Genomic DNA, 11,560 nt, shown 5'->3' with positions numbered 1-11,560 from the left:
TGGCTGTGTTCTGATTGGCTGGGGGAGTGTTCTGTTTGGGTGGGGGCTTTGTTGTGCTCAGGTTAGTTTGAGTTGCAGGGGGATTTGAGATGGTGAGCTTCATTGCTGTTGTTTGGCTTCGTGTTCGTGGTCGTGCCACATCTTTATGGTGGGTGTCAGTTTGCTTCATGTATGGATTGGAGGGGTTTAAAGTGGCTGAACACAGCCAAGCTCCCACCCAATCAGCTCAAACCCCACTGGCAGTTAAAAGGAAGAAACAGCAGCGATCACACACACTACTCCCAGAAGCACGAAGCTGAAGACACCAGCCTGAAGATGACGAATGTGACTTCGTCGAAACGTCGCCAAGAAACTTCTAATTCTACGCGGGAGAAAACCCAAATAACTAAAGACCTACATATATATATATATATATATATATATATATATATATATATATATATATATAAATTGTATTAGTTTTTATAGGATTAGGAATGAGGTGGGGTCGCGATTGGGGTTGGGATTTGGGTTAGGGTTGGGGTTGGGGTTAGGGTTTTTTCAAATAACATTCTCAATATTTAGCAAACAGCATAATGTCTGGGTTCATTTGTTTAACAAAAAATAATTGTTGTTGTTAATTGCAAAGTCATGTCTGACCCATCGCAACCCCATGGACAACGTTCCTCCAGGTCTTCCTGTCCTCTACCATCTTTTGGAGTCCATTTAAGTTCACGCCTACTGCTTGAGTGACTACATCCAGCCACCTCATTCTCTGTCGTCCCCTTCTTCTATTGCCCTCAATCTTTCCCAGCATTAGGCCCTTCTCCAGTGAGTCCTTCCTCCTCATTAGGTGGCCAAAGTATTTGAGCTTCAACTTCAGGATCTGGCCTTCCAAAGAGCAGTCAGGCTTGATCTCTTCTAGGACCAACTGGTTTGAACGCCTTGCAGTCCATGGGACTTGCAGGAGTCTTCTCTAGCACCATAGTTCAAAGGTCTCAATTCTTTGGCGCTCAGCCTTTCTTATGGTCCAGCTTTCACAGCCATACATTGCAACTGGGAAAACCATGGCCTTGACTATACATACTTTTGTTGGCAGGGTGATGTCTCTGCTTTTTAGTATGCTGTCTAGATTTGCCATAGCTTTCCTCCCCAGGAGCAAGCGTCTTTTAATTTCTTGGCTGCAGTCCCCATCTGCGGTGATCTTGGAGCCCAGGAAAATAAAATCTGTCACTACCTCCATTTTTTTTATTTAAATACACATATTGAAAAATTGTCACATTCATAATAATGTTTATTTTCTATGTTTAGGTTACATCTACTTCCTACCCAATTGTTGTGTTGATGCAAAACTAATAAAAATGTGTGTGTGGTTGCACTGAGGATCCTTATGGCTCCTGTTTCTACTTGACTTTGACACCACTGTTCTAAGACAATGGCCAATCAATCCTTTTCTTGCATTCTATAATTATAATAAATTTATCTTTCCTTTCATGTCTCTTCCTTTCTTTAAATAAATCTATCTCCAGATCTGAGTCATTCTAGAGTTAAGGGTAACATCAGCCCACTAGCATTTTCTAGAGTTACTTCTATCCTATAAATGTGTGGATGAGATAGTGATTTTTTTTCTTTTTTTGAAAATATTTTATTGAGTTTATAAGCATAAGGAAGAAATAGGAACAATACGTGTACGGTAAGGGAAGGGAATGGGGGAAAGGAATAGGGGACTTAGGGTAAAATAAGGATAGGTACAATCACATATTTTAACAAACAACTACTGTCCGGATCATAATAATGAGTAAATATCATACTCAACCATTTTTAAAATAAGCTTAACTATAGCCATATTACTAACTATTAATAAAGAAATAAATTCATCTATTTAAATAAACATGAATAATAAAATCTCAAGAAGTCATGACTATCAACATTAACAGATAAAAATCACTAAGTCACTAAAAATAAAGATGTTATCAGCCTATAAATTATAACTCGGTTAAAAATCAATCATCTATTCTAAAATCTTAAGTCCTTTTCAGATTCTAACGCGTCTCTAACCATTGATAAAAAGTTTCCCAAATTTTAAAATAAACTGAGTCAACTTTTTCTTTCATCTCCAGTGTTAATCTATCCATTTCTGCACACTCTAAGGTTTTAGTAATTATAGCCTGGTCAGATGATAGATTCTCATTTTTCCAAAACTGGGCAAATAGAGATAGTGATTTCTTGAAGAGATGAAACAGATTGATATAATGGGATTATATCAATTATTATTGGATTATTATATTGGATTATTACCTAAAGAAGACCCATTTCCTTGCTACTGATTTTTTGAAAGCAGCTTTTATCTCTTTATTTCTCAAGCTGTAAATGATGGGGTTCAAGCTTGGAGTCACTACTGTGTAGAGCAGGGCAAGGATCCTGTTATCGTCCACAGATCCTGAAGAAGCTGAATTGGGATGAATGTAGGTAACAATGATGGTTCCAAAGAAAATGAAAACAACAATGAGATGTGAGGAACAAGTGGAAAATGCTTTGTGCCTATTTGTGGCCACTGGCATTGTGAGAATAGTGGAGCAAATGAGGTGATACGTAAAGAGGATGAGCAAAAGGGGTACCAGGACAAATACCACAGTTAGTGTGGCATGGGCCATTTCATTTTTGTAGGTATTGACAGAAGTCAGTTTCAGAACAGGCATAAGATCACAGAAGAAATGGCTGATTCTGTTTGACCCACAGAAGGGAAGAGTGAAGATTGAAATAGATCGCCCCAAACTCCCCAAAACACCAATGGTCCATGAGATGGCAGCTAACTTAGCACATTTCTTGTCATTCATGATACAGGGGTATTGCAAGGGTTTGCAAATGGCAACATAACGGTCATACGCCATGACACAAAGAAGACAACACTCAGTGACACTAAAGAGAATGAAGAAGCACATTTGACACCCACAGCCCCAAAAGGATATAGTCCGGTTCCCTGATAACAAATTCATTAGGATCTTTGGGCTGATGGTGGAGGTGTAGCCAATTTCCAAAAAGGACAAATTCCAGAGGAAGAAGTACATTGGGGTGTGGAGTGTGGGATTGGCAGTGGTGAGGGTCAAAACCAGGCTGTTGCCCATCAAAGCCATCAGGTAGAATATTAGAACCAGACAAAACAGAAGTTCTTTCATAGACTTAAAATCTGAGAAGCCAAGAAGGATAAACTCAGTCAAACAGGATTGGTTATCTTTTTTCATGATATCATACATATAGCCAGGGCTTTTCTTTTGTCATAGAACGCCCAGAACGGAGTTCCAGCACCTTTTTTGGATGGAACCTTGTAGGGTAGGCAAGGCAGGTTGTATGAAGTGTGTGAGTTCCAGCACCTTTCTTTTTTACAAAAAAAAGCACTGCATATAATAGTCTGAAAACAGAAAGGAACATAAAATAAAAATTAAACAATTCTTCTGAAAAATTATTTAAAATTATATAGCGTTCTCAAACTAGACACCTACATGTTTTTCATTTGTATTTACTCAGAATTGGTAATTTGGATTAAATCCTTGAAAACAGGAAACAAAGGCTGCAATTTCAATTTAGTGACCTGTGAATTTGTGATTATCTTAGTGAATCACACAATCATTTTGGGATCTTTTCTCAGAACTTAGAACTGAAGTGTGCATGTGTGTATGTGTTTCAATTGGTTGCTCTGTATGTAATAATTTCTGTTACTATTACTGGGATTCTATAAATAATGAAAATTCAATAACAATTACAAACATTTTTACACATTTCCTTTGAAATGCATCCCTTCTACATCTGAAACTTTGCATTAATATTCCAGCTAGGAAATAAAAAAATATTAGTGGTTAAGGCATTAGAGTAGAAACTGGGAGACTGGGAATTCTAGTCCAGCCCAAAGGCAACTGGGTGACCTTGGGCCAATCATTTTCTCTCAGCTCTCAGAAAAACACAAGGGCAAAACATTTCTGAAAAACCTTGCCAAGAAAATCAAAGGTACTTGTCCAGGCAATCTCTGGAAATCAGACAGAATTGAATGGAAGAAAAAAATGTAGGGGAAGGATTGGAGAAAAGTGACTTAAATCAAAGGAAACCTAATTTCCCATTAGATGTAATTTGGTTCCATTATATACCACCAATAATCAGCCATTCCTAGATGGCCTTTTCCATCTAGACAGAGCATCAAAATGTACAGGCTCAAAAGACTTAAATGTTAAAGTATTAGTGAAAAGCTGACAATAAAACCCTCTTAATATTCCACTGGATATCCTTTGAAAATAAAACATCTTCTCATGAAGTTGCCTTATATGAGGATCCAAACAATGAAATATGATCTTACTTTGTTGATCCTTTTCTGATTATTTTTAGAGAGGTGGGAGACTTCTTAAGGAAAGCCTGAAATTCTGTAATATTCGCTGGCAATGTAACATTCTGTCCTCTGAAAAACAAATGGTTGATATTAAAGGAAGCTGCTTACATAAATCCACCTCAAATATGTTAAAGAGCCCCTGGATCCTAGAGGATTCAAAACTGCAGAGAGAGGGGAGAACCTTTTCTCTAACAAGTCTCATGAGAGAAGCCCAAGGACTCATCCTGGGGATTTGGTAAAAGAGTACCAGAGAACAACTTGAACCAGGGTGGGGGAACTTCTTGGTCTTCCTGAAGGCCTTGAAAACCTGGTTGTTCCCTCATCCTCAGGGGCAGGATCTTAGCAGATCCTCACATGAGGTTTTTGTATTATGTTGTAGGGAGCCCCAATTTTTTTTTTAATTGGTGTTGCTTTTAGTTTTTATACCATGTTAGCTATTCATTTATTTGGTTAAGATGGGTAGCTAGTTTAGGAGAGAGCTAAAGGATGTCATAGAATTGTTAACTTAAGGGTAACATAATTTAAGACAGAGTATAATTATTGTATTGTAAACCCTGTGTGTAGCTCTGGGAAGTCGGGGGGAAGGGAGGGGGGTGGGGAAGGGTGGGGTTTGAGGGAGGGGGGGAGTTATATTGTAAAACTTTTAAAAATTTTCAATTAAAAAAAAAAAAAAGATGGGTAGCTATGTACATTTTCCAAATAAACGAATAAACGAAATGTTATCAAGATTAGCTAAGCATTTTCTTGTTCACATGACAAAAATATTATGAATGGCAAGGGTCAAATAGCTCTTGCAATGCAAATGTGGCCATCTGTTACTGTTGCCTAAAGCTTCTCCCATTTTCAATAAATCTCTTTTTATTTGCAATGCTGGAGAATCTCACGACAGAATGCAATTCTATTTTTTTTTTCTGGCTGTTACAACTCTGCTTCCTGGGATCGATGGCAGGGACTGAACTTTTCCTCTTGGCCATTATGATCTCTATGTGGCTTTAGGCAACATTTTATGATACATGCTTATTGTGAAAGACTGAAGGAAAACAGCAATAGCACTTAGACTTATATACCACTTCACAGTGCTTTGCATCCAGTGGTGGGATTCAGCTGGTTCACACCACTTCGGCAGAACCGGTAGCTAATTTTTTTGTTACCCAGGCCCAGAATGGAATTCCGGAAGTAGCATCCACACAGAGAACTGGTTGTTCACATATTTGAATCCCACCACTGTTTGCAGCCCTCTCTAAGTGGTTTACAGAGTCAGCCTATTGCCCCCAACAATCTGGTCCTCATTTTACTGACCTTGGAAGGATGAAAGGATGAGTCAACCCTGAGCCTGTGAGACTTGAACTGCCAAACCGCTGGTAGCCAGGAGTCAGCAGAAGTAGCCTGCAGTACTGCATTCTAACCACTGTGCCACCAGATAATAGAATAGAATAGAATAGAATAGAATAGAATAGAATAGAATAGAATAGAATAGAGCTGGAAGGGACGTTGGAGGTCTTCTAGTCCAGCCCCCTGCTGAAGCAGGGGAGCCTAAACCATCTCAGACAAGTGATTCTCCAGTCTCTTCTTTAAAACCTCCAGTGATGGGGCTCCTATGATTTCTGAAGGCAAGCTGCTCCACTGGTTAATTGTCCTCACTGTTAGGAAGTTTCTCCTTAATTCCAGGTTGCTTCTCTATTTGATAAATTTCCAACCCTTGTTTTTTGTCTTGCCCTCTGGTGCTTTGGAGAATAACTTGACCCCTTCTTTTTTGTGGCAGCCCCTCAAATACTGGAATACTGCTTCATGTCACCTCTATTTCTTAAATAATTATCATATTGTTTCTCCTCTCATTATCATACATATGTAATTAATTTAACCCCAAGATTCTTAAATGGATATAATGTTGTTTCCTTCCTGCTTGGTTGTTCTCTTACTTTAAAAAAATAGCTCAGAGAAGTTGATTGAGGGACAAGGTTTATTTTATTTTATTTATTTATATTATTATTTTATTAAATGCATAAATATTCTAACATGTTGCTACTATATGTATCTGCAATTAAACTCTTATATTGTGGTGCATTAATTTCTACTTGATTTGAAAAAAACGGCACAAGACATTTATTTTCCCACACATAGGATGTCAGAAATTAGAAGGATCATTATAGAGAGTAGATAAGTGGGAATATTAGGCGTGGAATTGCTTTGCCCAATAATTTGACATTAGAATGGGAGGAAGCTATGGGTAGGTTGGGGGGGAATAAATAAATGTGTGTGTGTGTGTGTGTGTGTGTGTGTGTGTGTGTGTGTGTGTGTTTCAATACATACTGTATAGGCATTGTTCTGGGCTCTGTTCTGGGCCCAGTGCTCTTCAACATCTTCATCAACGATTTGGACAAAGGGATAGATGGGGAACTCATCAAATTTGCAGACGACACCAAGCTGGCAGGAATAGCCAACACTCCAGAAGACAGGCTTAGGATACAGGAGGATCTGGACAGACTTGAACACTGGGCGCTATCTAACAAAATTAAATTCAATGGTAAAAAAAGTAAGGTTCTACATTTAGGCAAGAAAAACCAAATGTACAGGTATAGTATAGGGGGTACCTTGCTCAATAGTAGTAACTGTGAGAGGGATCTCGGAGTCCTAGTGGACAATCACTTAAATATGAGTCAGCAGTGTGCTACAGCTGCCAAAAAGGCCAACACAGTGCTGGGCTGCATTAACAGAGGGATAGAATCAAGATCATGTGAAGTATTAATACCACTTTACAATGCCTTGGTAAGGCCAGCCTTGGAATACTGCATCCAGTTTTGGTCACCACGATATAAAAAATATGTTGAGACTCTAGAAAGAGTACAGAGAAGAGCAACAAAGATGATTAGGGGACTGGAGGCTAAAACATATAAGGAACGGTTGCTGGAATTGGGTATGTCTAGTTTAACAAAGAGAAGGACGAGGGGGGATATGATAGCAGTGTTCCAATATCTCAGGGGCTGCCACAAAGAAGAGGGAATCAAGTTATTTTCCAAAGCACCTGAAGGCAGGACAAGAAGCAACGGATGGAAACTAATCAAGGAGAGAAGCAACCTAGAACTAAGGAGAAACTTCCTGACAGTTAGAACAATTAACCAGTAGAACAACCTGCCTCCAGAAGCGGTGAATGCTCCAACACTGGAAGTTTTTAAGAAGAAACTGGACAGCCATTTGTCTGAAATGGTATAGGGTTACCTGCCTGAGCAGGGGGTTGGACTTGATGACCTCCAAGGTCCCTTCCAACTTTTTTACTACTACTACTACTACTACTACTACTACTACTACTACTATTATTATTATTATTATTATTATTATTATTATTATTATTATTATTTGCAAATATATTTAAATACACATATTGAAAAATTGTCACATTCATAATAATGTTTATTTTCTATGTTTAGGTTACATCTACTTCCTACCCAATTGCTGTGTTGATGCAAAAGTAATAAAAATGTATGTGTGGTTTAACTGTCTATTGCACTGGGGATCCTTATGGCTCCTGTTTCTACTTGACTTTGACACCACTGTTCTACGAAAATGGCCAATCAATCCTTTTCTTGCATTCTATCATTATAATAAATTTAGCTTTCCTTTCATGTCTCTTCCTTTCTTTAAATAAATCTATCCCCAGATCTGAGTCATTCTAGAGTTAAGGGTAACATCAGCCCACTAGCATTTTCTAGAGTTACTTCTATCCCATAAATGTGTGGATGAGATAGAGATGAAACTGATGGATATAATGGGATTATATCAATTATTATTGGATTATTATATTGGATTATTACCTAAAGAAGATCCATTTCCTTGCTACCGATGTTTTGAAAGCAGCTTTTATTTCTTTATTTCTCAAGCTGTAAATAATGGGGTTCAAGCTTGGAGTCACTACTGTGTAGAGCAGGGCAAGGATCCTGTTATCGTCCACAGATCCTGAAGAAGCTGAATTGGGATGAATGTAGGTAACAATGATGGTTCCAAAGAAAATGAAAACAACAATGAGATGTGAGGAACAAGTGGAAAATGCTTTGTGCCTATTCGTGGCCACTGGCATTGTGAGAATAGTGGAGACAATGAGGAGGTAAGTAAAGAGGATGAACAAAAGGGGTGCCAGGACAAATACCACAGTTAGTGTGGCATTGGCCATTTCATTTTTGTAGGTATTGATAGAAGTCAGTTTCAGAACAGGCATAAGATCACAGAAGAAATGGCTGATTCTGTTTGACCCACAGAAGGGAAGAGTGAAGATTGAAATAGATTGCCCCAAACTTCCAAAAATACCAGTGGTCCATGAGATGGCAGCTAACCTAGCACATTTCTTGTCATTCATGATGCAGGGGTATTGCAAGGGTTTGCAAATGGCAACATAACGGTCATACGCCATAACACAAAGAAGACAACACTCAGTGACACTAAAGAGAATGAAGAAGCACATTTGACACCCACAGCCCCAAAAGGATATAGTCCGGTTCCCTGATAACAAATTCATTAGGATCTTTGGGCTGATGGTGGAGGTGTAGCCAATTTCCAAAAAGGACAAATTCCAGAGGAAGAAGTACATTGGGGTGTGGAGTGTGGGACTGGCAGTGGTGAGGGTCAAAACCAGGCTGTTGCCCATCAAAGCCATCAGGTAGAATATTAGAACCAGACAAAACAGAAGTTCTTCAATAGACTTAAAATCTGAGAAGCCAAGAAGGATAAACTCAGTCAAACAGGATTGGTTGTCTTTTTTCATGATATCATGCACATAGTAGTCTGAAAACAGAAAAGAAACATAAAATAAGAATTAAACAATTCTTCTGAAAAATTATTAAAAATTATATAGTGTTCTCAAACTAGACACCTATATGTTTTTCATTTGTATGTACTCAGAATTAGTAATTTGGATTAAATCCTTAGAAATGAAGGCTACAATTTTAATTTAATGATCAGTGAATGTATTTGTAATTATATCATCTTGGTAAATCTCACAACTGAATAGTCCTCAAACTCCCAATTTGGTCCCTCAAGTCTGTAACTGTGTGTGTGTTTTAATTGGTTCCTCTACCATGTAATAATTTCTGTTACTATTTCAGCAGTTCTATAAATAATGAAAATTCAATAACGATTACAAACATTTATATATATATCCTTTGAAATACATCCCTTCTACATCTGAAACTTTGCATTAATATTCCAGCTAGGAAATAAAAAAATAAAAATTAAACAATTCTTCTGAAAAATTATTTAAAATTATATAGCATTCTCAAACTAGACACCTATATGTTTTTCATTTGTATTAACTCAGAATTGGTAATTTGGATTAAATCCTTGAAAATAGGAAACAAAGGCTGCAATTTCAATTTAGTGACCTGTGAATTTGTGATTATCTTAGTGAATCACACAATCACTTTAGGATCTTTTCTCAGAACTTAGAACTGAAGTGTGCATGTGTGTATGTGTTTCAATTGGTTGCTCTGTATGTAATAATTTCTGTTACTATTACTGGGATTCTATAAATAATGAAAATTCAATAACAATTACAAACATTTTTACACATTTCCTTTGAAATGCATCCCTTCTACATCTGAAACTTTGCATTAATATTCCAGCTAGGAAATAAAAAAATATTAGTGGTTAAGGCATTAGGGTAGAAACTGGAAGACTGGGAATTCTAGTCCAGCCCAAAGGCAACTGGGTGACCTTGGGCCAATCATGTTCTCTCAGCTCTCAGAAAAACACAAGGGCAAAACACTTCTGAAAAACCTTGCCAAGAAACCAAAGGTACTTGTCCAGGCAATCTCTGGAAATCAGACAGAATTGAATGGAAGAAAAAAATGTAGGGGAAGGATTGGAGAAAAGTGACTTAAATCAAAGGAAACTTAATTTCCCATTAGATGTAATTTGGTTCCATTATATACCACCAATAATCAGCCATTCCTAGATGGCCTTTTCCATTTAGACAGAGCATCAAAATGTACAGGCTCAAAAGATTTAAATGTTAAAGCATTCGTGAAAAGCTGACAATAAAACTCTCTTAATGTTCCACTGGATATCCTTTGAAAATGAAACATCTTCTCATGAAGTTGCATAACGTGAGGAACCAAATTATAAAACATGATCTTACTTTGTTGATCCTTTTCTGATTATTTTTGGAGAGGAGGAGACTTCTTAAGGAAAGCCTGAAATTCTGTAATATTCGCTGAAAGTCCTGATGATTCCTCTACCACAGCAAAATCTTCATATAATCTTTCCTCTGGAAAAATAAATGTTTGGTGTTATGGAGGCTGTTTACATAAACCCACCTCAAAGACTGAAGGAGGCATTGGTCTCCTAGGCCCTATGGGAATCCAAAACTCCAGAGAAACTGGAGGACTTTTTTCTCTAACAAGTCTCATGACAGATGCCCCAAAATTCATCCTGGGGATTTGGTAAAAGAGTACCAGAGGACAACCTTGACCGAAGGAAAGAACTTCTTGGCCTTCCTGAAGGCCTTGAAAACCTGTTTCTTCCCTCATTCCTAGGGGCAGGATTCTCAAAGATCCTCATCTAGGGTTTTTATATTGTGTTGTAGGCAGACACAATTTCTTTTAATTAGTGTTGCTTTTAGTTTTTATACTGTGTTGGCTGTTCATTTATCTGGTTAAGATGGGCAGCCATATACATCTGCCCAAAAAATTTGAAAAATGAAACCTCAGCAGAGTTTGCTAGCATTTTCCTGTTCACATGACAGAAGTAATAATAATAATAATAATAATAATAATAATAATAATAATAATAATAATAATAATAATAATAATAATAATAATAATAATAATAATAATAATAATAATGGTAAAGTTGGAAGGGACCTTGGAGGTCATCTAGTCCAACCCCCTGCTCAGGCAGGAAACCCTACACCATTTCGGACAAATGGCTGTCCAGTTTCTTCTTAAAAACTTCCAGTGTTGGAGCATTCACCGCTTCTGGAGGCAGGTTGTTCCACTGGTTAATTGTTCTAACTGTCAGGAAGTTTCTCCTTAGTTCTAGGTTGCTTCTCTCCTTGATTAGTTTCCACCCATTGCTTCTTGTCCTGCCTTCAGGCGCCTTTGAAAATAGCTTGACACTCTCTTCTTTGTGGCAGCCCCTGAGATATTGGAACACTGCTATCATGTCCCCCCTTGTCCTTCTCTTCGTTAAGCTAGACATATCCAATTCCAGCAACTGTTC

At 37.8% G+C, this 11,560-nt stretch overlaps 2 protein-coding genes across 2 annotated transcripts; both read right to left on the bottom strand.

Moving 5' to 3' along the window:
• Nucleotides 1-2,273: 2,273 nt before the first annotated feature.
• LOC107290229 (olfactory receptor 10AG1-like) lies at nucleotides 2,274-3,221 on the bottom strand. Its single transcript, XM_015819093.1, has one exon. The coding sequence runs from the start codon at nucleotides 3,219-3,221 to the stop codon at nucleotides 2,274-2,276; it is 948 nt and encodes a 315-aa protein (XP_015674579.1).
• Nucleotides 3,222-8,159: 4,938 nt separating this feature from the next.
• Nucleotides 8,160-9,107, bottom strand: LOC107290227 (olfactory receptor 10A4-like). Its single transcript, XM_015819092.1, has one exon. It carries the CDS (start codon nucleotides 9,105-9,107, stop codon nucleotides 8,160-8,162), a length of 948 nt encoding a protein of 315 aa, XP_015674578.1.
• Nucleotides 9,108-11,560: the final 2,453 nt, after the last annotated feature.

Source organism: Protobothrops mucrosquamatus, unplaced genomic scaffold (genome assembly GCF_001527695.2).
Source record: "Protobothrops mucrosquamatus isolate PMUCROS unplaced genomic scaffold, P.Mucros_1.0 scaffold859, whole genome shotgun sequence".
Taxonomy (NCBI): Eukaryota; Metazoa; Chordata; class Lepidosauria; order Squamata; family Viperidae; genus Protobothrops; species Protobothrops mucrosquamatus.
This window is presented reverse-complemented; position numbering and strand designations above follow the sequence as displayed.

Coding starts and splice junctions, on each gene's coding strand:
- LOC107290229 (XM_015819093.1), bottom strand. CDS start 3,221: ATGAAAAAAGATAACCAATCCTGTTTGACTGAGTTTATCCTTCTTGGC.
- LOC107290227 (XM_015819092.1), bottom strand. CDS start 9,107: ATGAAAAAAGACAACCAATCCTGTTTGACTGAGTTTATCCTTCTTGGC.